This window comes from Hyla sarda, chromosome 9, assembly GCF_029499605.1.
Source record: "Hyla sarda isolate aHylSar1 chromosome 9, aHylSar1.hap1, whole genome shotgun sequence".
In the NCBI taxonomy this organism is placed as follows: Eukaryota; Metazoa; Chordata; class Amphibia; order Anura; family Hylidae; genus Hyla; species Hyla sarda.
This window is the reverse complement of record NC_079197.1, coordinates 151079862-151106864: the sequence shown is the minus strand read 5'-3', so window position 1 is coordinate 151106864 and position 27003 is coordinate 151079862. Positions and strand designations below refer to the sequence as shown.

The 27003-nt window shown below is 45.2% G+C and overlaps 1 protein-coding gene across 4 annotated transcripts in view; it reads left to right on the top strand.

Moving 5' to 3' along the window:
- Positions 1–27003, top strand: part of CLASRP (CLK4 associating serine/arginine rich protein) — a 58154-nt gene that overhangs the window by 14151 nt on the left and 17000 nt on the right. For all 4 annotated transcript variants that reach the window (XR_008847987.1, XM_056540612.1, XM_056540613.1 and 1 more), the window contains exons 3-14: positions 2769–2866; positions 2960–3061; positions 3308–3387; positions 4499–4583; positions 6729–6865; positions 7700–7796; positions 9641–9719; positions 9932–10005; positions 10125–10166; positions 10909–11115; positions 14185–14445; positions 24838–24996. Coding sequence is in view for 3 of the 4 variants with exons in the window: in XM_056540612.1 (XP_056396587.1) it covers positions 2769–2866; positions 2960–3061; positions 3308–3387; positions 4499–4583; positions 6729–6865; positions 7700–7796; positions 9641–9719; positions 9932–10005; positions 10125–10166; positions 10909–11115; positions 14185–14445; positions 24838–24996 (1421 nt within the window). In the remaining variant the exon portion in view is untranslated. The remainder of the gene's footprint in view (positions 1–2768; positions 2867–2959; positions 3062–3307; positions 3388–4498; positions 4584–6728; positions 6866–7699; positions 7797–9640; positions 9720–9931; positions 10006–10124; positions 10167–10908; positions 11116–14184; positions 14446–24837; positions 24997–27003) is intronic.

Genomic DNA, 27003 nt, shown 5'->3' with positions numbered 1-27003 from the left:
ATCCGCCTGCGTTAGCCCGATAGGCGATGTCCAGTATTAGCCACGGGTCCTGGTTGCTGATAGCATCCGGGACCCAGCAGATATAAAGCGCGCTCAGCTTCTGGCTCTAGCCGTGGATGCCCTAGTAATTCCGTGGTCGGGATTCGTACCTGTTCCCTCCTCTCCCCCTCCTTCCCAGGGTTCTGAGGAAGCTCAAGGCAGAAGGAGTCACCGCCATTCTGGTGGCTCCAGACTGGCCTCGAAGGGCATGGTACGCCGACGTGGTCTGGCTTCTGGACTCCGTTCCATCTTCCACTTCGTCCAGACCTACTGTCACAGGGTCCCCTTTGCCACCCCAATTTACAGTCGCTGCATTTGACGGCGTGGCGGTTGAGACCGCGGTTCTAAGGGCCCGCGGATTCTCTTCTCAGGTGATTCGCACCATGCGCAGGGCTCGCAAGCCCTCCTCTGCAAAAATGTATCACCGCACCTGGCGGGCTTACTTTTGTTGGTGCGAAGCTCAGACTTTTTCTCCAGTTACCTTTTCCATTCCCTGTCTCCTCTCCTTTTTGCAGTCGGGGTTGGAACGAGGGCTGGCTCTCAGTTCCGTTAAGGGTTAGGTTTCCGCCCTTTCCATTCTCTTTCAGCGTCCTCTGGCTTCCAATTCGCATGTCCAGACCTTCCTTCAGGGTGTGGCACATGCTGCCCCCACCCCTTTACCGATCCCCTTCTCCCCTTTGGGACTTGAACTTAGTTCTAGGCGCTCTTCAGGACGCACCCTTTGAGCCTCTTAGGGAGGTTCCCCTTCGCCTCCTATCCTGGAAGGTGGCTTTTCTTACAGCTATTACCTCCATTAGGAGAGTATCTGAACTTGCAGCTCTCTCCTGCGGTTCTCCTTTCCTGATAGTTCATCAGGACAAGGTTGTTTTCCGACCAGATCAGTCTTTCTTGCCTAAAGTTGTTTCTGCTTTTCATCTCAACGAGGACATCGTCCTTCCATCCTTTTGTCCTGCTCCTTCTCATCCCAGGGAGCGCCTGCCCCACAAATTGGATGTGATATGAGCTGTTCGGACTTATCTTTCAGTCACCTCTTCCTTTCTTCAGTGCGATTCTTTATTTTTTTATTTTTTTTGTCCTTGCTGAAGGCCGTCGTAAGGGACAGCATGCTTCTAAGGCCACCATTTCTCTGTGGATCCGATGTGCTATTTCGGAAGATTACCCCTGCAAGGGCTCATTCCACCCTGTCTGTGGGAGCATCCTGGGCTCTCCGAAACAAGGCCTCAGCCTCGCAGATCTGTAAAGCGGCCACTTGGTCGTCTTTGCAAACTTTTTCTAGATTCTACCAGGTTCATACTTTTGCATCAGCTGATGCTAGTCTGGGCCGTAAGGTGTTACAGGCGGCGGTGCTACAGCAGACTGCCTGACCTTTTTTCTCTGCCCACCCAAGGGGCGGCTTTGGTACGTCCCAGAGTCTGTGTCCCCCAATGGAGCAGATAGAGAAAAGGAGATTTTTTAGACTTATCGTAAAATCTCTTTCTCAAAGGATCCATTGGGGGACACAGCTCCTTCCCTTTTTCTGGGGTTCCTTTTCGGTTATCTGTCCGAGGGAGTGTTCAGTTATTGTTTCTTCTGGTTCTCGGACAGTTCATGTTTTTTTTTTTTTTCCTTTTGACCTGTCGGTCTCCTCCTATTGCTCTGAGACTAAACTGAATTGCTCAGTGGCCTGGAGGCGGGTATATCCTGCTGGGAGGAGCTGACTTTTTGGTTACCATAGTGTCACACCTCCTAGAGACAGCAGCATATACCCAGAGTTTGTGTTCCCCAATGGATCCTTCGAGAGAGAGATTTTACGGAAAGTCTAAAAAATCTCCTTTTTTGCTGATTGGGAGCAGTCAAAGGGGTTATCCAGTGTTTTTTCAAAACTAATGGTGCAAGGGCAGGGGGAAAATAGGGGGAAAAAAACACAAATACATACATACCTAGCCATAAAGTCCCCTGCAGCTCCCATTCGCCTTCATTTGGTTGTCCCCTGGTCTTCTCCCTTTTTCCTGCATCCGAGATACAGCACCTGCCTGTACATTTTGTGGCCAGTTAACCCCTTAAGGGCGGACCCACTTTTTTTATCTTAATGACCAGGCTTTTTTTATTTTTTTTTATTTTACATGTCATGTGTCTCTTTTAAATGGTAAAAACTTTAGAACGCTTTTTCTGAGCAGAGCGATTCTGTGTGAGTTTTTTCGTGACATATTGTGCTTTATATAAAGTGGTGCATTTTTGTTGACACATGCAGCATTTTTTGGTGAAAAAATCCAAATTATTGTGAAATAAACCTGGAAAATTTCTTTACACTTTTTACAGGTTATACTGTGCTGCAATACATTTGTACTGCAGCACAGTATGACCCGATCTGCTGCACACTGTACAGCCTGTGCGATCCAGCCTTTGGCTGGATCGCACAGGCTTCCATAGCAGGCAGTCATGATCTAACCTCCTGCTGCCATAGCAACCAACGGTGACCCGCGTTCGTCAACACCATAGATGCCGTGATCAGAATTGATCACAGCATCTATGGGGTCAATGCTGCTGGGACCAGCGTGATCTCTGCTCCGGCGGAACTCCCGCTGCAGTGCCGGAGATCGCTAGGACGTATGGAGACGTCCCAGTGTGCGAACGTGCTGGGATGTATGCATATGTCCTATGCCATTTATATCCGGTCTTTATGATTTTCATAATATTTTTTTTTTTTTTTCAAGTAGCTAACGCTGTACAAAATCTTTTGTTTAATACAGAAAAAAGACCCAGCTCAGTTCCTTCAAGTACATGGACGATCCTGTAAGATTCACTTGGATTCTGCTGTTGCACTTGCTGCCGAAAGCCCTGTTAACATGTAAGTACCCTGATACATAAATACGGTTTGATAATATCGCTATAATGTCTCATTTTATTTATATTATGTATAATTTTTTTTCCTTTTGTTTAGGATGCCTTGGCAGGGAGACCCTAACAACATGATTGACCGCTTTGATGTCCGAGCTCATCTAGATTATATTCCAGAATATAAACCGCCTCTCCTTACCACAATGTGAGCAATGGTTATTTCTCTTTTAAATTAAATAATAGCATATTGACAGTTGTCTTCCTACACTTTCCCTACATTCTCGTTATACTTTGAATTGAATGGAGCAGAAATGCTCATATCTATGCTCCATTTAGATTTCTTTCCTGTTTCCCAGACTGTGCCAGGCCTTATTTTGGCATTCATTGCCTTTTACATACTGTACCTCTATTCCAAATTTATTTTTCAATGGCCTTTTATTGCCTCTACCAGAACTCCAGAACAGGAAGCTGATGACCGAAAGTGTAACTATGAACGCTACCGTGGTTTGGTACAGAATGATTTTGCTGGAAGTAAGTAAAACTTTATTTTATTTTTTAACGTGTAGTACATTTGGTTTCCTTGTTCGAGTAAATGCCATCCTGTGATCCTAAACAATTTTAGAAATATTCATTGTTACCAATTTATGTACACATGTAATTTCAGGAATATAAGATCTTTCTTCAGGTCACTTTCACACATGCTTAATGCAGATACATGGTTTTTAATCTTGGGCCCAGCCAAAGGTGCAATGACCAAAGCTGGCAGCATAAGTCCTGGAAAACCTCTTTAACCCCTTAACGACACAGGACGTAAATGTATGTTCTGGTGAAGTGGTACTTAACGCACCAAGACGTACATTTACGTCCTGTACATGACTCATGCACTGGACCGGTGCTTGCATCATGCGCGACAGGTCCTCACCTGTCTCTGTCCTTCCTGGGGTCTTCTGCTTTGGTCTGAGATTCAGCAGAGCAGAAGATGACCGGTAACACTAATCAGTGCTATGCATATGCATAGCACTGAACAGTATTAGCAATCAATTAATTGCTGTATATAGTCCCCTATGGGGACATTAAAACAATGTGAAAAATCCCCTCCCCCAATAAAAATCATCCCTTTTCCCGTTCTACCCCCAAAAAGCGTAAAAAAAAAAAAAAATGAATAAACCTATTTGGTAATACCGCATGCGTAAATGTCTGAACTATCAAAATGTTAATGATCCCGTACTGTTGTGGCCTGCCCCCTTGTGACGTCATGCCCTGCCCCCTTAATGCAAATCTATGGGAGGGGGTGTGATGGCGGCCACGCTTCCTCCCATAGACTTGCATTAAGGGGGTGGGACGTCACGAGGGGCCGGGCCTTGAAATCACAAAATTTGTATCGTGAGTCATTAGGCACGGAGTAGCTTCTGCACCGTGCTGCAGATGACTTGGGTGCTGCAGGAGAGATCGCGGCAGGATCCCTGCGATCAGACGTCTTACCCCCTTATCCTTGGATAGGGGATAAAATGTCTCAGGGCGGAGTACCCCTTTTAATGGCTTAAAGCTTGAGATCTACATTTTTTTTGTACTTGTTTCTGTATGTATACTATGTTTTTTATTTTTATTAATGTTTGTTGCACTTTACTTTTGTTCTATGCAGTTTCTGAAGAGCAGTGCCTGTACCAGATTTACATTGATGAACTTTATGGTGGCCTACAAAGACCAGGGGATGATGAAAAGAAGAGGTAAGTTTCATGATTATCCCTGGGGACATGATCTCTTCCATTTAAACTATGATTCATTTTAAACGATGTCTGTACTTCCCTATTTAGATAACAAAATGGCAAAATATTCTATATTATCTGACCAGGAAAGTGAAGCACAAAGGATATCTGCAGCAAAGGACAACTTATCCCTTATCCACAGGATAGGAGATAAGTGTTTGATAGCGGGGGACCCGACTGCTGGGACCCCCCCCCCCCCCCGCGATCTCCTGCATGGGGCCACGGCTCTGCCGTGCAGGAGGCGTGCCGGCCGCAGCGTGATGTTGTGGCCAAAACTCCTCCTCAATGTAGTTCTATGGGAGTGTTCGTGCCTCCCCGCCTTTCCCATAGAGCTGTATGGGGAGGGGGGGGACCATCTACCTTAGAGAGGTTGACTCTTCGCGCATTAGCTGCTCACATAGAGTGGCAATGCGGGGCCTTTTTGGGAGATTGCCAGAGACGGAGGCCAAGCTGTTGAACCCCACGCGATCAGACACTTATCCCTTATCCTGTGGATAGGGGATAAGTTGTCTTTTGCCGCAGATGTTCTTTAACGTTAATTACATATATTCATTTTATATTACATCCATGTCTCATTATGTGCAATCTTGGATAGCCGCACCTCTCGGGTTATACTATGAATTATTTAAATGTATTGGTTGACTTTGTAATCCTCCTTTCGTAATAAGACCTGACTGCATTTTGCAAAAATGATAACCCCAGACTAAATCGCTCAGATTTAACTGTGGTCACCTGGATTTTATACACTTCTTTAGATATAAATGTATGTGGGTAACTTAGAGATAGGTAGTTCCTCAGCTCACCTTGTGACCAGATAACCTGACGCACGGAACTGTGTGAACCAACACCAGGATAATGTAGAAAAGTAGAAGTCCAGCGCAGGATAACGGTGCAAATAAAAACTGATTCTTCAAGCCACAGGACAGCAGAAAACAGGGTTACGCGTTTCAGCCGGTGTAACCAGCCTTACTCATAGAAGATTGTAGAAGTTTTTATTTGCACAGTTATCCTGCGCTGAACTTCTACTTTTCTATGTGGGTAACTTGTTCACTTTTAAAATCCTAGGCTACCTGTTGCGTCAGAGTTACATTTGAAATAACATAATTAACTGTGTATTCCATTAGAGCTGGGCGGTATGACCAAAAATGTGTATCACGGTATTTTTGTAACTTATGGGGGTTCCACGGTATAAAACGGTATTTTTTTCACCCCCTCCCCCAAATCATGTGACCCGCGCGAGCTTTGTTCTTCTCCCCACCTCCCCCCCCAATCATGTGACCTGCGTGAGCTTTGTTCTTCTCCCCACCTCCCCCCCCAATCATGTGACCCGCCAGCGCTGTTCTGCTCCCCCCAAATCATATTACCCGCCAGCGCTGTTCTGCTCCCCCCAAATCATATTACCCGCCAGCGCTGTTCTGCTCCCCCCCCCAAATAAATTATCAGCCCAGCGAGGTACTACTCACACATGTCGCCCGCAAGCACTGCCCTCCTCCTCTTTGTGGCGGGCCACCGGCGCTGGAACTCTATACTGTACGCCAGTGGTCTCCAAGCTGCGGACCTCTGGATGTTGCAAAACTACCACTCCCAGCATGCAACAGCTGGAGGTCCGCAGGTTTGAGACCACTGCTGTACGCTGTATCCCTATGCCCGGGCTGCAAAAGATAAACAAAATAAACTGTAACTTGCCTACGTCAGCCTTATGATGGGGACGGGAACGTCTGACAGCCGTCAGCCTATCACCGGCGGCAGCGATGTTCCGCCCCGGCCACTGATAGGCTGAGCGCACTGTCATGTAGCCTAGGCACAGAGGGAAGATTAAAAAAAATTCCACTGAAGTACTTCTTTTAAAGGAGAAAAAAAATTGTGAAATAGATCTGCTTAAAAAAAGAAAAAAAAAAAAGACTAAAATACAAATATTTGTACAATAAACTAAAAAAGCTAATGTATTGTGGGTGTACATATTTTTCTGTATTTGGATACAGATAGGTAGAATTTTTTTTTTTCCCCATATATTCTTATGTTCCATATGGAATTATAAATAGAGTGGAAAACCTACTGCAGACATTTGGAGTAATATACTCTGTGTGTTCCTTCCTTTTAACATAGATTGGCAGAAAAGAAAGCCTCAATTGGGTACACATATGATGACAGCACAGTGGCTGATCTAGGAAGCTCTGACAAAGAGGAAGAAGATTCTGATGATGAGAGTAAATCTGATGAAGATGAGGTTATCCCAGACATAGGTAATTTTGTTTGTACTGAAATCTTTTTTGGTTGGTTTGTGTATATGACTGGAGTAAAAACTTTTGACATGCATAGGTGTCTAAGAACTAAAACCACTGATCTCTTGATATAGCCATCAACCCTCATATATATAGGAACCACAACGAATGTGTCCAAAAGATTATGGAATTAGACAGAACACCACCAAACCTATTATGTTAAAGTCCCACACAAAATACCAAACAACAATAATTAGATGAAAAATATTTTATAGAGCATTTATTGATACAAAGAAATAAAAATTGCAAAGGTTCGCCAGTGTAATTTCCTTACCCACCAAGTGGTATAGGAAGTAACACTGTGGAATCTTTGCAACTTTTGTGCTCTATTGTTTGTGTACTGCCTATGTTGGACCCTTAATCCCTGATGGAAATATGTGCATTATACTGGCATTTAGTATGGTTCATTGAGCCACAACCTGGGAGTACCTATATATTACTACATCTTTATAAAATTAGCACTCGTCCCATCCTTTCATATTGTTTTATGTCTTTTTGTTTTTATGGGAATACTTATTGTTATTGGGGTTATGGTTTTTTTGTGTACTTTATCTTTATCAATAAAGGCTATATAATAATTTTTCATCTCGTTGTTGTGTGGTATTTTGTATTGGACTTTAACATAATAGGCTGAGTGAAGAACAAGGCAGCATGCTTCACTCTGGCTTGGCGCGAGCTGAGACCCCCACCGATCTCAAGATATAGTCAGCTCGCTCAAACTCATTAGATAATCCCATTGCATTTGTGATAAATATTACCTAAACTGATCATGGTCCCTTAACTTGTTCTTTCCAGATGTGGAAGTGGATGTTGATGAAATAACAGAAGAGCAGGTTGCTGATCTGAACAAGCAGGCGACCACTTATGGAATGGCTGAGGGAGACTTTGTCAGGTACTTGAACAAGATGTGTAGGGGGTTCAATTTGTAGGCCTAGCAACTGATATGACTTCCTTTTCTCCTACGGCTGCTCCTCTTGCTATGCAGGTAATTGCTTTGAGAACCAGGCTGATGTACCATTATAAGGATAGTGGAGCAAAGACCCAAACTTGTTTCTCAGATCAAATCGTTGCTGCTATTTTTATACGCTTTGCTGGAATAAACAATATGAGTTGAATGGATGCTGGACTATTGTAGATTTCCCTTGAGTGAAAAGGATGGTGGCACAAAGTACAGCCAATAGTTGCATATTATCTGGACAATACTGTCCAGAGTGGATGTTACTGCAATTGGAAGCACCTACTTTCTCGGTCGCTCTTCATTGGGGGACATCTTACTAATGGGTATATGCTCTTGCCACTAGGAGACGCTGACACTAAGGAAAAAAAGTCTGCTTCTCCCTGGCAGGATATACCCGCCCACTGGAAGTGAGGTAACCAGTTTAGCTTAGTGTCAGTAGGAGGCAAGGCACAGGTCTGGTGCTCTCCAGACCTGGTCGTCTTATATTATTTTCTAATTAGGGCGGTGAAGTGAGGTTTTTTCCTCCCTTTTGTTTTCCTTTTTACGTGGGGGTTGAGGAGCGTGGTGCTACATGTTCCCGCCGATTTCAGCTGCCTTGTCTGCGCCTGGCATTCCGGTACCCCAGTGCTAGTGAGAGGTATCTACAGGAGTGTCTCCTTGTATACTATGGACCCATACCAGAAAGCCAGACAGTGGTCTGCATGGTTTCCTCCGTAGCCTGTCGCTCATCACATAGCTGATGTATCTGCGGCTGGAGTTCCGGTACCCCACTGCTTTGCAAGGTATCTGAAGGAGTGTCTCCTTGTATATTATGTACCCATACCAGTAAACCAGACAGTGGTCTGCATGGTTTCCTCCGTAGCCTGTCGCTCATCACATAGCTGATGTATCTGCGGCTGGAGTTCCGGTACCCCACTGCATTGCAAGGTATCTGAAGGAGTGTCTCCTTGTATATTATGGACCCATACCAGTAAGCCAGACAGTGGTCTGCATGGTTTCTTCCACCGCCGGTGGGGGTGGGGGTGTGTGTGTCGGTGCTTTCTTATTTGAAAGACCTGTTGATCAAAGCTCCATCCTTTGCACAAAGTCAGGAGAGTCTACCAGGAGAAATCCAACCTTTTTCCCTCCCAGTCTCTGGTCTTCCTAGGGCTTCGCTTTGACACAAAGAAGGCTCAGGTTCTGCTTCCACCAGACAAGCGGATTGCTCTTCTGTCCGGGATCCGGCTATTGTGCCGGACGAAACCAGTGGCCATCCGTTCGTGTATGGAAATGTTGGGCAGGATGGTGGCGGCCATGGAAACCGTTCCTTTTGCTCAGTTTCGGTGCCACCCTCTTCAGAGGGCCATCCTGTCCCTGTGGGACAAGTATCCTCGCTCCCTCCACCGCCGGATCAATCTGCCCCCCACGACTCGTCAGTCGCTTCTTGGGTGGCTCTGCTCTCCCCTCCTCCAGGTTCTTGGTTTTTTTTTGTCCGGGATTCTTTTCTGTGGTTCATCGGACGTATTTCTTTGTTGGCTTCTCCTACTGCTTTGTGACAAAACTGATTACCTCACTTCCAGTGGGCGGGTATATCCTGCCACAGAGGAGCGGACTTTTTTCCCCTTGATGTCAGCGCCTCCTAGTGGCAAGAGCATATACACATCAGTAAGGCGTCCCCAATGACGGCTTTGAGAGAGAGTTTACGGTGATTACAAAAAAATCTTTATTTTTATTTTTTACATGGAAGTGCCATTTATCACTCAATTAATTGTCTCCTTGTTGTGTTTTGTGTCTTGCAGGATGCTACGTAAAGATAAAGAAGAGTCTGAAGCAATAAAACATGCTAAAGCTTTAGAAGAGGAGAAGGCCATGTATTCTGTAAGGATCTGCACCAAAAGACAGCTGGACGTGACATGGTTCATTGCAACAGGCCTGACATCTTCAGACAGTAACTTGCCCACATCACCCTCTATAAATTGGGCTTTCCTTAGTACATTTGCCAGTTTATGCCCTCAAATCCCTTTAATTTTTTTTAAAGATTATACTCAGCAGGATCTATATTTGGTAAACTTGTCTCTGTATAATTCTAGGGACGACGTTCACGACGGCAAAGAAGAGAATTTAGGGAAAAGCGACTTAAAGGAAGAAAGATCAGTCCACCCAGGTAAAAGAAAGGGCTTTGGCAGGCAAAAAATAAATGGCTATATATTAATGAGGCCCTATTTTTACTTCTGTAACTTGAAGCATAAATTTAACTTTTATTTATTTTCTTACTTTGCACAGCTATGCCAGAAGAGACAGTCCAACATATGATCCTTACAGAAGGTATGTAAAATTTGAAGAAAAATTAGTTTTTGTTTTTTCCCTAAAAAAATAAATAAATAAAATGTACATAACAAAAAATGTTGTGCCTGACAAAAAACAAAATTTAAAAAATCAACTTTGGATATGTTACAAAAAAAACACCGAGCCGGGAGAAGTGCGCAGCTGTGCAGTTTACCCTCCAGCTCATAGTGATAGTCTTCCTGCTCCATTATAAGCCTGTGGGATAGCGGTATGATGATCGCTAAGAGCTGTGGCGTGAAATCCACATTCCTTTCTGCTCATTCAAAAGGTTGTCTAAATTTTCTTGCTGCTGCTATGGTAAGTATCATGAGGTGAGGCAGGGAAAAGCACTAAAGGGAACCTGTCATCACTTCACACCGCCCAAACAAATATTGTGGCAGTCACCAAAAGCGTCTCCCTGCTCCACTAGCCTTGATTGATAAAGCTCTCGGTTTGTGGGAAGATCTGTCAATCAAGGCTGGCTGCTCTGATGACTTACGGTTCAGGCAGCATGAAATTGAAGGGCCCACCTCCTGGGCATTTGCTGCAGTTATGACTGAGACATTAAAAGACTGAACACAAGGTGTAATTACTCTTCTCCCCTTCCTCTGTATTGTTCGGACTGCAGTTTTGAGGACTCCAAATTGCTGACTTCCTTTTAAATAGTTCTTTTTATTGCTGTCAATTTATTGAGTTTTGCAGATAGAATCTGAAATACATCTTCTATTTGTTTTTTTTACAGGTCCCAGTCAGAGTCTTCATCTGCTTCACATTCTCGCTCTCCAAGCCAAGGGCGTGAGGAAGCTATTAAATTTATAACCAGCTTTGGGGGCAGTGAGGATGAATCAGCTTCTGGCCCTGCAGCTCAAACTCCTGCAAGCAGTGGCAACAAAAGGGCCCCACATACACAGGCCCCTGGGACTTCTTCAGGTCGTAAAGAGGCCTCCCGGTCGGTAACTTTCGATTCTCCCCAGCCGTATGTCGTATGGGTCGGACTTTACGGGGGAGGGCGGGAGGCCCAGAGTCTTCTGCATTAGAGGGGCCGGAACTCCCCAACCGGTAATTGGAATGGGGCAGTAATGCTTTTTGTATATGGCCCTATTTTAATCATTGTTTGGATATCAATGCTCTAACATAAGTTCTTATGAAAGAGCCATGTTATACATACATGCACGGTTATATAAAGACACTAAGCAGATCATACAGGAGTTGTACATAGCCAACAAAGATATAAAGGATGATTATCAATTTCATTATTCATGGTTTACTTGAGCAGGGTATATGTCTTCTAACAAGTTTTGTAGCTAAATTTATTGATGAGCTATCCTCAGAATAGGTAATCAGTATTAGTGGTTTACCAGAGCTACGACACTGCATAGCCAGAGACTACTCCATATGTTGTATGTTAGCTGTGCTATGTTACTGCAGCTCAGCTCCCATTCACTTCAGTGGGACCCAAGCTGCAGTTACCTGCACTATGGCCGGCATTTATCATTGTAGGTGTAAGTGAAATATTTTTCTACACTTTTTTTTTGTGTGTGCCGGTAATGTGTAGGAGCACCAAATGTATTAAATGGTCACAGAGCATTTGATACATTTTATGCAGGTACAGATTTTCTGAAATTTCTCTCTTCATACACCAAAAAGCTAAGCTAAGTCTGGTTCTGGTGCAGTTTTAGAGACTTTTCAGTGGCTTTCCACCTTTTTTGCGCCTTTTCACGAAAAGGGGCAGTTGATAAAACCCTTCCATATCATGTGTATTGCCAAAATCAGTTGATTGCAACTCAAAATCGGCAGAAATGTGTAAACCAAAAGGCACACACAAACCCTACTTTCGCTTTTTTTTGCACCTTTTCTAGACACAGAAAACAGTCTAAAGACAATGATAAATGTCGGCCAATGTACGGCGCTGCCTACTTCTGTCTATGTAGGAGCATTGGCTCAGGCCAACAGCTGGTCAGCCGGCGTGTCATCACCCCACCTATTTGAAATCCTTGGGGTAGATCAACAAAGTTTATCTCAGAAAAGCCTTTTAATTTTAAAATGTTATTCTTTAAATGGGTGTGATATGTTTGCTTTAAAGTATGAAGCAAACCTTTTTTCCCTTCTAAAGGAATACTCCAGATAAAACTGATGATTATGCCTACTCCAGGGCCTATGGCGGTGCATGACAATTATTTTTTTTTTTAAAGTTAATCCCTGTACTAGGTTAAATGATGATTTGCCTAAAGTGCTCCTTCAGAGTCTATGGACGTTCTTGCACTATAATTTTCTATTTATTCTTAATTTCCTTGCAAAATTAAAGGGGTACTCTGCCCCTAGACATCTTATCCCCTATCCAAAGGAGCCCCAGGATCGCCGCTGTGGCACCGCGCTATCATTACAGCACAAAGCGAGTTCGCTCTGTGCGTAATGACGGGCGATACAGGGGACAGAGCAGCGTGACGTCATGGCTCCGCCCCTCATGGTATCACGGCCCGTCTCCTTAATGCAAGTCTATGGCAGGGGGCGTGACGACCGCCACACCCCCTCCCATAGACTTGTATTGAAAGGGGAGGGCCGTGACGTCACGAGGGGCGGAGCCGTGACATAACTATGCTCCGGCCCCTGTATTGCCCGTCATTACGTGCAGAGCGAACTCTCTCTGTGCTGTAATGATAGCGCGGTGCCGCAGCAGGGATCCCCAGCAGCGGGACTGCGGCGATCTGACATCTTATCCCCTATCCTTTGGATAGGGAATAAGATGTCTAGGGGCGGAGTACCCCTTTAAGCACCTTAATTAACATAGGATAGAAATTCTTTAGCAATTTGCTTCTATAGATTGTGAGTAAGGCTCTATTAACACTGCCAAATAGTCTGTTGTATTGGAAACCATGATGGCAGAGTCGGATATGTCTTACAAATTACACCATTAACTTGCAATGGGGTCCATTAGTTTCTGTGGTGGGGTCTGTTGTTTTGATTGGAAGAATGCAGGGTCCTGCCCTATTATGTAAAAGCTAATGTAAGTTCTGAAGAAAGCCGAAACCTTTTGCCTAGCTGACTGTCCTGCTTAATCTGACAAATATGTCAGGGCTCTACCTCTCCCTTCTCTCGTAGACATAACTGCCAGGGGAAATTGTGCACAGCAGAACTTAGTATGGAGTCGGGGGAAAGCATTTTAAAAAAATTTATTAAAAATTTTATTAATTTAAAGTAAAACCTAAGCAATAGTGGTAGCAATAAAAACTACAGATCACGGCACAAAAAATGTAGCCCTCATACAGACCAGTGTACGGAAAAATAAAAGTTTTTTTATAGGTGGTAAAAAATAGGGCAATTCCCTAATAGTTTGAGATTTTTTTTTTTTTTTAAGTGGTAAAATTATAGAAAAGCATAAAACATGGGTATCATTTTAATCGTATTAACCCACAGAATAAAGAAAATATGTAATTTTTACCATAAAGTGTACAGCGTGAAAACAAAACCTTCCAAAATTTGCTAAATTGCTGCTTTCTTTTCAATTTTCCCACATAAATAATATATTTTTGGTTGCACCGTACATTTTATGATAAAATAAGTGATGTCATTACAAAGTAAAATTGGTGACGCAAACATCAAGCCCTCATATGGGTCTGTGGATGGAAATATAAGAGTTATGATTTTTAGAAGGCGCGGAGGAAAAAATGAAAATGCTAAAATAAAATGGGCCTGGTCTTTAAGGGGTTAAAATCCTAGTGTTAATAGCATAATGTTCTGATGAGTACAACAGTTTAAAGGGGCTGTCCGACCAATAATGCCACCATTCACAAGATAAGGTATAAGTGTATGATCTCAGAATTGGAGTGCCGCTTGGGTAAGTAGGGTTGTTACCAGTTTCTTACCCTTGCAACATTTTTAAATAATCTGTTTGCAAAAAATGAGTTTTAATAATACTGTAAAATATTTTTCTTTCAATATTATACATACTTTATAAAGAGTAGTATAGTGTGCTTGGACGGCCTTTGACATCTTATCTTGGTTTTTCTTTCATGTTTAGAAGGAGGTCTTCCTCTTCATCATCATCGTCCTCTTCCTCGTCATCGTCCAGCTCCAGGTCATCTTCCAGGTCTAGATCTAGCTCCAGATCGAGGAGAGAGAGCCGCAGGCGTAGATCAAGTTCCCGTACTCGATCACGTAGATATTCTCGCAGCCCTGTAAGAAGATATTCTGGTGGAGGAGGAACAAGAGACAGCAGAAAGTATTCCAGATCAAGGTCACCAGACCGTGATCGATACTATGGTGGAAGACGTAGGTCTCGGTAAGTTCCACATAATGCCGCCTCCGTACTTCCGATTAGTTATTTTGAGCTCCTACAAACAGTCTTTCGGAGCAACGGGAGTTTAGCAAAGAAAAAGTGTGTGCACTTTTTTTTTTTTTCCACGGGTAAACTTCCAGATCCCTGATTGGACCACATTCAAGTCAATAGGATCCATCGTGACCCTGTGGTGTCCGTTGTGCCCATGAGGCATTTTGGGGCCATTTGGCACAAAAAAGCCGAAGGGACCCAGAACGGAACGGAGTACAACGGCAATGTACCTAGCCCAAGCCAAATGTTTTGACAATTGTTTAACTTATTCCTTTAACCCCTTAACGACGCAGGACGTATATTTACGTCCTGCGCCGGCTCCCGCGATATGAAGCGGGATCGCGCCGCGATCCCGCATCATATCGCGTCGGTCCCGGCGCTCATCAACGGCCGGGACCCGCGGCTAATACCACACATCGCCGATCGCGGCGATGTGTGGTATTAACCCTTTAGAAGCGGCGGTCAAAGCTGACCGCCGCTTCTAAAGCGAAAGTGAAAGTGACCCGGCTGCTCAGTCGGGCTGTTCGGGACCGCCGCCGTGAAATCGCGGCGTCCCGAACAGCTGACCGGACACCGGGAGGGCCCGTACCTGCCTCCTCGGTGTCCGATCGGCGAATGACTGCTCCGTGCCTGAGATCCAGGCAGGAGCAGTCAAACGCCGATAACACTGATCACAGGCTTGTTAATACACGCCTGTGATCTGTGTAAAAGATCAGTGTGTGCAGTGTTATAGGTCCCTATGGGACCTATAACACTGCAAAAAAAAAAGTGTTAATAAAGGTCATTTAACCCCTTCCCTAATAAAAGTTTGAATCACCCCCCTTTTCCCATAAAAAAATAAAACAGTGTAAAAAAAAACAACAAAAAAAACGTGGTATCGCCGCGTGCGGAAATGTCCGAACTATAAAAATATATCATTAATTAAATCGCACGGTCAATGGCGTGCGCGCAAAAAAATTCCAAAGTCCAAAAAAGCGTATTTTGGTCACTTTTTATACCATTAAAAAATGAATAAAAAGTGATCAAAAAGTCCGATCAAAACAAAAATCATACCGATAAAAACTTCAGATCACGGCGCAAAAAATTAGTCCTCATACCGCCCTGTACGTGGAAAAATAAAAAAGTTATAGGGATCAGAAGATGACATTTTTAAACGTATACATTTTCCTGCATGTAGTTATGATTTTTTCCAGAAGTGCGACAAAATCAAACCTATATAAGTAGGGTATCATTTTAACCGTATGGACCTACAGAATAATAAGGTGTCATTTTTACCGAAATATGCACTGCGTAGAAACGGAAGCCCCCAAAAGTTACAAAATGGCGTTTTTTCTTCGATTTTGTCGCACAATGATTTTTTTTTTCCGTTTCGCCGTGCATTTTTGGGTAAAATGACTAATGTCACTGCAAAGTAGAATTGGCGACGCAAAGAATAAGCCATAATATGGATTTTTAGGTGGAAAATTGAAAGGGTTATGATTTTTAAAAGGTAAGGAGGAAAAAACGTAAGTGCAAAAACTGAAAAACCCTGAGTCCTTAAGGGGTTAAAGAGACTGGCAGCTCCAAACCTACCCCTGCCAAAACTACAGTAATCAGTAAATAGCTTAAGATGCTGCCTGGTTCTGTAGTTTCTTTCTACTCACTTGCATTACCCCACAGAATTCCTGCAAATGCAGCAGCTTTACTAGCTCTTTGTCATATCGCCAAGCTTAGTAGTCCTCTCTGTGCATAAGCATGCAGGACATAGCCTCTTTGCAGACTTATAGCAGGAAGCAAGCAAGTAGAAAGATAGAAGTTAAATATTTAAAATCAGTGTCTTTCAGACCATTTACTGATTTAAAGTAGATACTGGTAAGTCCCTTTTCTCGGTCGCTCTTCATTGGGGGACACACACTGATGAGTATAAGCTCTTGCCACTAGGAGGGGCTGACACTAGGGGGGAAAAAAAGTTGTCGCTTCCCTGGCAGAATATACCCGCCCACTGGAAGTGAGGTAATCAGTTTTAGCTAGTGTCGGTAGGAGGCAAGACACAGGTCTGGGAGCTTTTTTTTTTTTTTTTTTTCTCTCTCCTTTTTGTTTCCCATTTTCAGGTGGGGGTTCAGGAGCATGGTGCTACCTGTTCCCCCATATGCAACAAAGGTTCAGCGCCTGGAGGTTGTACCCTGGATACGGTTCCCCACTGCCCCTGCTCGCTCCTCTTGGTCTCCCACCAGTGCTCATCAGCCTATAGGATAGGAGTTACGGCGGCAGTTTCCGTCTCAGGGCAGCCACCGGCTTTGCAGAGTCTCCCTGTGCTTTCTGTGGCCACAGACTTTATATCCTTCAGCTGCCTCCAGCGCTGCGCTGGCCAGCGGGCAACATAATGGCTGCAGGTAGCTCCGCCCCTCTTCTCCCCGTGCTCTGTCTCTCTAACCCCCCACCCCTCTGTCGGCGCTGCTTTGGGAAAGCTCAGCGCCTTTCTGTGCAACTCATGAACGGAGCTTAGCTCCGCCCCCCTTCCTCCCCGCAGCGAGCCCTCCAGGCTTGGGGCACTGCAGGGGTCGTTATTGCTACCAAGGATGTCGGAGGCTTTCTCCCTCATCTGACTTCCTGGTTCAGGGCCGTGGTCTCCTCCCAGCTCAGCGGAAGCCTGTCTAGCCGGGCACCGCTGTCATCACTCCTACAGCATCTCCCAGGTGCTCTAGAATTCTTTTACTCTCTAAGGGGGGGATTTATCAAAATATGTCCAGAGGAAAAGTTGCTGAGTTGCCCATAGCAACCAATCAGATCGCTTCTTTCATTTTTAACAAGGCCTCTGAGAAATAAAAGAAGCGATCTGATTGGTTGCTATGGACAACTTAGCAATTTTTCCTCTGGACAGGTTTTGATCTCCCCCATAATGTTTTGCCTACGTAAAACTTATTGCAGGGGCAGATGGCAACGTATATGACAGATTTAGTGCTACAATTGATGAACCCATTGATGCGACACAGTTTAGTAGTTCTGGGATCCACTAAACCTTTATGTTTTTTTTCTACATTGCCACAAGCTCTGCAATGCCCGCAGGGTGCGCATCCTGCTGTGGGGGATAGATTCAACCAAGAATCCATAATCACTGTTCTAGGAGATGGATAACTTTGAGTAAGTATATCAGCAAGATTACGCCCCTTACAGTAAGTGAGGGAAGGTGTATGTGTGAGGACATCGACCAGATCCGCATCTAGTTTAAGAATGTCCCAATGTTGCTGAATGAGGTTTCGTACCTGGTGAGCCTCGTTGTCATATGTGCCAATGATCCTTAGGGGCTGTCTTCCCATCTCTCTAGGTTTAGCTGTCAGAAGTCTCTCTAGGGGTCTCCAAGGCTTTTTGGAAGGCTGGTTTGAGTACTCCATCCAGATATCCTCTTTCCCAAAATCTGTCTCAGTTCAGCCGCCTTCTCCTTAAAGTCCTGGATGTTGGAACAGTTTCTCCTAAGGCGGAGAAACTGTCCCCTAGGGATCCCCCGCTTGAGGGGACCCAGGTGGCAGCTCTCCCACATTAGTAGACTGGTGGAGGTGACTTTACAGTATATGGTGGTTCTTAACCTCTTAAGGACGGCGGGCATATCCATGTGCCCCCTTTTTAAAGTCCTTAAGGACTCAGGACGTATGGATACGCCCGTGGCAATTCCGGTCCCTGCCGCTAGCCGGTTGGGGACGGGACCGGGATGCCTGCTGAAATCATTCAGCAGGCGTCCCGGCACATCGCCAAGGGGGGTTCTGAGACAACCAACCCCCCCCCCCCCCCCCCCCCCCATGTCGGCGATCGCAGGAAATCGCATGTCAATTCAGACAATTCAGGGGGAAGGAATGCGGGTCATAGAGGGGCACGGGTCATAGAGTATGCACCGTCAACCCCTTCCCGCCAACGGCCAGCGCTTGGAGGTTGCACCCTGGGTCCGGGTCCCCCACTGCCCCTGCTCGCACGGCTATCTGTAGCCTTGTCTTCTGTGCATCCATGCAAGTAGGCAAGGCAGTGGTCTGCATGGTTGCCTACTCCACCTGCCATACATCAAATGGCTGATGTCTCTGCACCTGGGGTTCCAGTTCCTCACTCCTGGGCGAAGTGCCGATGGTATGCATAGTTGTCTTCTGTGGATCCGTACCTGTAAGCCAGAAGGTGGTCGGCATAGTTACTTACACCGTCTGTCCTACTTCAAGCGGCTAATGTATGTGCGGCTTGAGTTCTGGTACCTCGCTCCTGGGTGAGGTACCGATGGGATACATAGTTGTTTACTTTGGCTACCAGTAAGCCAGACATTGGTCTGCGTGGTTCTCTACACCGCCTGTCCTACATCAAACAACTGGTGTGTCTGCTTCTGCAGTTTCGGTCCCTCACTACTGCGAGGCATCCGTCGGAGTGTTCCATTATCTACTATGGACCCGTACCAGTGAGCCGGACAATGGTCTGTATGGTTTCTCTTGCCGCCTGTCATGCAGCAAACGACTGATGTATCTGCGGCTGGAGTTCCGGTACCTCGCTTCTGAGCGAGGTGCCAATGACGTGACTCTTCTTCCATGGTCCTGTACCTGTAAGCTAGGTAGTGATCTGCAGGGTTTCCTGCACCACTGGTTACACATCACATGGCTGGTGTATCTGCGCCTGGACTTCCGGTACCTCTCTACAGTACGTGGTTCCGATGGACTCACTCGCTGTTACCTAGGGGCCCATATCAGTAAGCCAGACTGCTGTCTGCATATCTTCTTCTGACGAATGTCAGACGGCGGATGTTTTTGCAGCTGGAGTTCCAGTATCCCTATTGTGCGTGGTATACTTGGACCTGACCCAGCGTGTCCCTCGGACACTATACGGGATGACAGGGATACATTCCATGGTCCCTCTGTTTCTCCCTCTACAAGGGGCGGGGTTTCTTGGCCCCCCCTGCCCTTCCACCTTCGGGTCATCTCCCATGTATTGCCACCCCGTGGACAGTAGTTCTCCACTGCCATGGTAGTTTACATGTGAATCTCTGAGTTGCCCATGTGCCTTCTACAATGCACCACATACTGGTTTATAGGGTTACCTACTTGGCCAGGTCCCTCTCTGCATGCCTGCTACTCTGTCTGCAGGCTGGTATCTCTCTCTCCACTGTGTGTTCCGTGTGCGGGACCAGACGTGGCTGCAGTCTATTTCCCACATGGCCAGACTGTGTCTGCTTGGTGCTCTACTCCACCTGGTCACCTTCCCCATTCGGCTGCTACTGCAGCTTTAGTCCGGTGTCTCTCTTCCAGGTGCTGTCCCGCAGAGAGTGTGCATGTGGGTTTTTAGGACTTTTCCTTCCTTTTGCTGCATCACTCTGTTCTCCCTTCTTGGGTTGCACTGTTGGTCTGCTGGGGGCATACCTCCCTTCCTGCTGGATCCTTAGATGTCTGCAGTCTTGGTACCCCACTGTTCTCGTGGGGTCCCCATGTCTGTGTTTCCTACATATGCTGGGACCGCTTTGTAGGCTTAGAGCCCTCCTTCCTTCAGAGTCGGTGGGGTGCGCCCAGGGGTTTCCGGTGATCGTCCCCGCGGTTCTGAGGCAGTTCAGCACCTCTGTTCTGACAGGGGGCTGCCTGGGCGCCTGTAAGTTCAGCCCCTCCCTGTGCTCCACCCTAGGGGGACTACTTCCGGGGTCCCTGTCCAGGGTGACTCAGTTGCCTACTAGGTACCTTCTGCTCACTATCTGGAATGGCTCTCGACACATCTTGTGTTTGTTGCCCAGCTTCAGTGTACGGGTTCCAGTCCCTCTTGGGTCGCTAGGTGGCTTCCCCACGCGGCCAGGGTTGATGCTGGGGCCTGGGGATTCATCCACCCAGTGGTTGTATTTCCCTGCTCCTTCTGCGCCTAGCGTGCTCGCCAATCCCCTTCCACAAGGGGTGCAGGGCTCAGGGTGCTTGTCATAGGTCTGTACTTGTGTTGTCGTTTCGACCACCCTTGTTTTTTTCCCTCCTATGGAGGGACTACTTTGTTTTTTGTGTCTTTTGTTTTGCTGAACGTTCAACAGTGATTTTTCCTGCCTCGGCTTGTGTGCTTTCTGTTCACCATCACAGCCTCGTGCTCTCCCTGGAAGAGATGTGTTTTCCTTACCCTTTGTCTGTGGCAGTCATACGGTGTTTACTCCGCAGTCTTCTAGAGTAATTTTTCCTATGCCCAGACCCTGGGCGTGTAAGCTGGGTTCTTGTTTGTTCTCCCTCCATTCCCGTTCTGGCAGGATGTTTCTTAAGGCTGCTCTGGTCTACTCGGTCCATTCTGGTCTATCACTGTTGTTCCCCTTATTGGGGCTCTGTACTACGATGCTACGGTGTGATTTCCTTTCAAGCGGCTTTCCATTTCCTTGAGCCTTGGTGATGGTTCCGTTCTGGGACATTGTAGCGACCGGCCCCCGACTCCTCCGCGATCCCTTCGTCGGGCAGTATTTCTGTTCTGCACTCCTTCACTTTTTATGGCAGTTTTTCGCCTTGAGAGTTTTTGCGGACATCCGTTTCCTTTTTTCTGCCTGTTGCATTGGGTCTCTACAAAGGACGGACCTTTCCTTTTGGGTCCTGGTCCATCTCCTTGGTCTAGAGATCTTGCGGGAGCTCTTTTTTTTCTGGACCTAGGGTGTCTTCGACCTGAAGGCTCGTCCGCAGTCCTTACGGACATGTGGGTTCAGTCCTGGGACTTTCTTCTTTAGTTGGTGGTTGTTTTTCCCACCCTAGGGGGACTGCTTTGGTAAGTCCCATCAGTTAGGTATCCCCCAATGAAGAGCGACCGAGAAAAGGAGATTTTTTTTGTACTCACCGTAAAATCCTTCTCGTAGCCTTCATTGGGGGCCACCGCACCCACCCATTTTCGGTTCTTAGGTTCTCCGGGATTCCTTTCTAGGGTCCTTCGGACATAATTCCTCACTGGCTTCTCCTATTGCTTTGTGACTAAACTGGTTGCCTCACTGCAGGTGGGCGGGTATATCCTGCCAGGGAGGAGCCGACTTTTTCTATTTCCTAGTGTCAGCGCCTCCTAGTGGCAAGAGCCACTTGGTGTCCCCCAATGAAGGCTACAAGAAAGAGATTTTACGGTGAGTACCAAAAAACTCCTTTTTATGATGCCAACATAAAGTGGACATATTGTATTTGTGAATCGATATAAAAATTTTTTGCAATAGCCATTTTCCTTACAAGCAGAGAGTTTCAGAGTTAGAAAAATGCTAAATTTTCATGACATTTTGGGATTTTTCACCAAGAAAGGATGCAAGTAGCGACGAAAATTTACCACTAAAATAAAGTAGAATATGTCACGAAAAAACATTCTCGGTATCAGAATAATCGGTAAAAGCGTCTGAGTTATTAATGCTTAAAAGTGACAGTGGTAAGAATTGCAAAAAAGGGCTCAGTCCTTAAGGGGTTAATGTACCATCTGCCTCCTTAGAAATAGACATCCAGGAATGCCAGGCCCTCCAGAGATGTTTTACTGGTGAAAAATAACCCAATGCTATTATAGTTGAGGGATTCTCAGTGTGTCAAATTGGTCCTGTGTATCTGTCCATAAGATGAAAATATCATCTATAAACCTGGACCAGGAGATGTCATATTCTGATAGATATTCCCTGTCATCTTGGAAGGTAATGGTGGCCTCCCACCAACCCAGGAGCAAATTGGCGTATGTGGGAGCACATGGGCTCCCCATTGCTGTGCCCCAGAGTTGGTGGTAATACCTTCCATTTTAAAGAAAATAATTGTGGTTAATGTGAAATGAAGTAGGTCCAGAACAAAACTGTGGTGTCTGCATAAAGGAGCCCCTAGTAGAGAGAAAATGAGAGACAGCCCTCAAGCCAACAGCATGGGGTATGGAGGAGTACAGGGCTTCACCGTCTATACTCGCGGGCATGGTTTCTGGTTCTATAGTGACCCCCTCAAGTTTATTGAGCAAGTCCATTGTGTCACAAGTAGAAGATGGAAGCGTAAGTACAAAATCTTGCAGGATTTTATCAATATAGATGCCAATATTTTTGCCTATACTCCCAATGCCCGCCACTATAGGTCTGCCCTTAACAACGCAGGACATATATTTACGTCCTGCCCCGGCTCCCGTGATATTATCATATCGGGTCGGTCCCGGCGGCCATCAACGGCCGGGACCCGCGGATAATACCAGACCTCACCGATCGCGGTGATGCCCTGTATTAACCCTTCAGACGCGGCGATCAAAGTTGACTGCCGTGTCTGAAGTGAAACCGAAAGATTGCCGGCAGCTCAGTCGGGCTGTTCGAGACCGCCTCTGAAATCGCAGCGTCCCGAACAGCTTGCAGGACACCGGGAGGATCCCTACCTGCCTCCTGCGTGTCCGATTGCCGAATGACTGCTCCATGCCTGAGATCCAGGCAGTAGTTGTCGAGTGGCGGTAACACTAATCAATGCCATGTTAATGCATGGCAGTGAACTGTGTAAGAGATCAGTGTGTGCAATGTTATAGGTCCCTATGGGAGCTATAACATTGCAAAAAAAAAAAAAAAAGGGAGAAAAAGGGTTAATAAATGCGATTTAACCCCTTATGAGTCAGAATCACCCCCCTTTTCCCGTAAAACTATGTAAATAAAAATAAATATAGACATATGTGGTATCGCCGCGTGCGTAAATGTCCAAACTATAAAAATATATTGTTAATTAAACCGCACGGTCAATGGCGTACACGTAAAAAAAAAATCAAAATAGCATATTTTTGGTCACTTTTTTATACCATCAAAAAATGAATAAGCTATAAAAAAAAAAGTCCAATCAAAACAAAAATGATGCCGATAATAACTTCAGATCACGGCACAAAAATTGAGCCCCCCCATACATCCCCATATGCAGAAAAATAAGTTATAGGGATCAGAAGAGGACATTTTTAAACGCATAAATTTTCCTGCATGTAGTTATTTTTTTTTTTCAGAAGTCTGACAAAATCAAACCTATATAAGTAGGGTATCATTTTAATCGTATGGACCTACGGAATAAGGTTTCATTTTTACCGAAAAATGCACTGCGTGGAAACGGAAGCCCCCCAAAGTAATAAAATTGATTTTTTTCTTAAATTTTGTCGCACAATGATTTTTGTTTTGCTGTGGATTTTTGGGTAAACTGACTAATGTCATTGCAAAGTAGAATTGGTGGTGCAAAAAAGAAGCCATAATATGGATTTTTAGGTGGAACATTAAAAGGGTTATGATTTTTAAAAGGTAAGGAGGAAAAAACGAAAATGCAAAAAAACTGAAACGCAGAGTCTTTAAGGGGTGATAGCCCCTTATGTATTTTGGGTAGGGTGTAGAAAGTTGGCACGGGGGGGCATTGGGAGTTTCCTCCTTCAGGGTCCATATACTCTGGGGATGGTGGGCAAGCCAGTCTTTTGGGTTATTCCAGTCGGCCAATTTATGGCTGCTACATGAATGAGGTTTCTTCCTGCTGTTAAATCTGTATCTTCCTCTCAGAATCCGCTCTTTTTCCCGTGTGCTCATGCTGTGCCCCTGGGACTGTGGTTTTTGGAGCCTATAGCTTTTTGGTTTGGTTCTTCTGCACCATGCCTCTCAGGAAACTGTTCCTGTCTCTTTTCCAGAAGTATACGAACGTAGAAGGAACTCACGGCACTGTAGATGCAGATTAAAACTTTTATTCCAGGTAGTCTTGTCTCTTGGATTTACTTCTACTGCTTTGTGACAAAACTGATTACCTATGACAAAAAACTCCTTGGGGAATTTATCCCCTCAGGGATAACCCTGACTAAAGACCCCCTATTGTTATATTAATACTTAACCTTTATTATTAAAAATAAAAAATTGTAAATTTGTGCTCAGTGGCCACTAGGTAGCAATGGTGTATTAAAAGTACAACACTGTGTACATTCACGTTCCTAATGAATGAGCTGCTTGTGTCTGTGAACACTGACTACTATGAAATGGAATGCTGAATGTGGGTTTATACCATCTACAGACTAGTATTTTCAGCAGTCCATTTGTTATGGGAACAATGTCACAGTGTTGAGCTAAAATATCTTATCCTCTCTTCTAACGTTTCGCCATTAGATGGCTTTTTCAAAGGCCCTCCTGTGTGTGGTCAGGAAGCCTAATTTAGCCCAAAAGGCTGTTCATTGCATTTTATGTAATGCTCAAAGAGGTTCATGGGATTTATGTAAACAGCGTATCATCACATTCTAAATATCCAGATGGGATATTTATATTGCAATGCTACTGAATTACCATTCATTGTAATGGTAACTGCCTGTACATTGACGACTAGGACCCACACAAGCTTACTCTTATAGTACTCCCAGCTTCTGGGCTCCGACTGATGCGAACATTGACAGCTGACTTTATTTTTTGTCCCCTCTTCACAGAAGTCGTTCACGGTCACCTGACCGATATGGACGTGGTGGAAAAACCTTTGGGCGTCCACAAGGCAGTAGCCAAAGTAGTAAATCCAGGAGTCCTTCTCCAAATCGTGATAGAGGAGCTAGAAGGACAGTATCTCCAGCAGTAGGAGAGCGATTGAAAAGGTAGGAAAATTCTGCTTCTTATATTAATTTAGAACATACATTAGAAGTGGTGTCTCATCTCTGATAAGGAGAAAGACAGACAAAAATACGAGGGCAGCACCTCGTGTAATTCTGTGAGTCCGGAAAGAGAGGGTAGTAAGGGTCTATGATGGAACTCTCACCTGGGTTAAACCTTGAGGTTATGAATATCACCTCTAGAATTGGCGTACTCAAGGAGTTTTGCAAGCAGTCTGGAGTCTGACCAGTAACCAGCTATGTGGAACCAGTAATTGAATATTAGGAGAGAGGAGGATAAAAAGGACTATCGCCAATAGGCGCTATCCCCAAATGGTAGGTCAAGGATATAGGAGTTCTTGTTTCTTCAATAAAGGCTTGTTTGTTGTATAAAACAAAAATGATTACATCAAAGCAAGATGCCTTTTGGGTGTTGTACCACCCTTCCTCAGTTGCAGATGAATGGTGTGTAGTGGGCATAGGAGCCCTCGTTATAGTCCAGAGCACAGAGCTCCAAAATAGGCGGGTGTGGCCACTGGGCATCAGCTTGTCACGTCCAACATCAGGTAAAAGGGCAATACAGTACATACAGAATTAAAAAAACACATACAATAGCATGGATAGAAAATTAAAACAAGTTATTAGAATCCATTATAAAACAATATGCACTTAGATCCGCCAATGGGTAAAAGATAAACATCCGGGTTGTTACCCGGAACATAATCAGGAAATAGATAACCGGACTTAAAGGGGTATTCTGGCCAAAAAATCTTATCCCCTATCGAAAGGATAGGGGATAAGATGTCTGATTTGCGGGGATCCCCCCCCCGTGATCTCCCTACAGCACCCGCATTCTATGCGTAGCTGCGTCTGAAGTTTTGGAAACCTCCGGGCTTCCGAGACGGGGACGTGACGTCGCGTCACGCCCCCTCCATTCATGTCTATGGGAGGGGGCGTAACGGCCGCAACGCCCCCTCCCATAGACATGAATGGGGGGAGCGTGGTGTGACATCACGTCCCCGTCTCGGAAGCCCGACGGTTTCTGAAACTTCAGACGCAGTTACGCATAGAATGCGGGCTGCTGCGGGGGGTCCCAGTGGCGGGCGCCCCGCGATCAGACTTCTTATCCCCTATCCTTTCGGTAGGGGATAAGATGTTTTTGGCCGGAATACCACTTTAAGTCTAAATCAAACAGCCTGTGATAAAAGAATAGAATAAAGTGCTGCACGCAACATAAGCAATTTAAAAAGCAATTTGAGAGACAGAAAGGTATGTTTTGACAGTAATCTAGGATTGCGCTGTGTGATCTGTGCAGCACTAGGGAGCGGTCACGAGGGAGAGAATAAGCCAATCAGCTTAAAGTAAACAAAGGCACATGCATCGGAGATAGTGAGGGAGCGGCTTTTTCTATTGGTACAGTTATGCCTAATTCTTTTAAACTGACCAAAAGGAACCGTTTTTTATACATTTAATATAATGTGAGCTTGTATAGTCTAAATAGCTATAACTGTCCACACGTTTAACTAGATTTTCACCTAAATATATTTCATTTTCATGGTACACAATGACATCCATGAATTCTGCATTATTATGAAAGATGTTGTTTGTGAACTCCAAGTTCCATGTATTGGTATTGAGGTCATTGATGAAGGTGTTAAGCTCTTCTCTGGAACCCTCCCAGACAATAAAGATGTCATCAATGTACCTGTTGTGTGAAATGCATCTCGAAAAAGTGGGTGGGGGTATATGGCATTTTCCTTTTATACAGGCCCATAAACAGATGAGCCAAGCTGGGCGCAAAGTGAGACCCCATTGCTGTACCACATTCCTGCTTGTATATGCAACCGCTAAATTCGAAATAGTTGTGATGTAGAATGAAGCGTATTCTATCTAAAATGGATTGTTGATCAGAGGGCATGCTGGGATCTGAGTTTAGGAAATGTGATACAGCTGCAATACCCAACTCGTTATCAATAATCGTGAATATCGAAGTGATGTCCATAGTTAGAAATA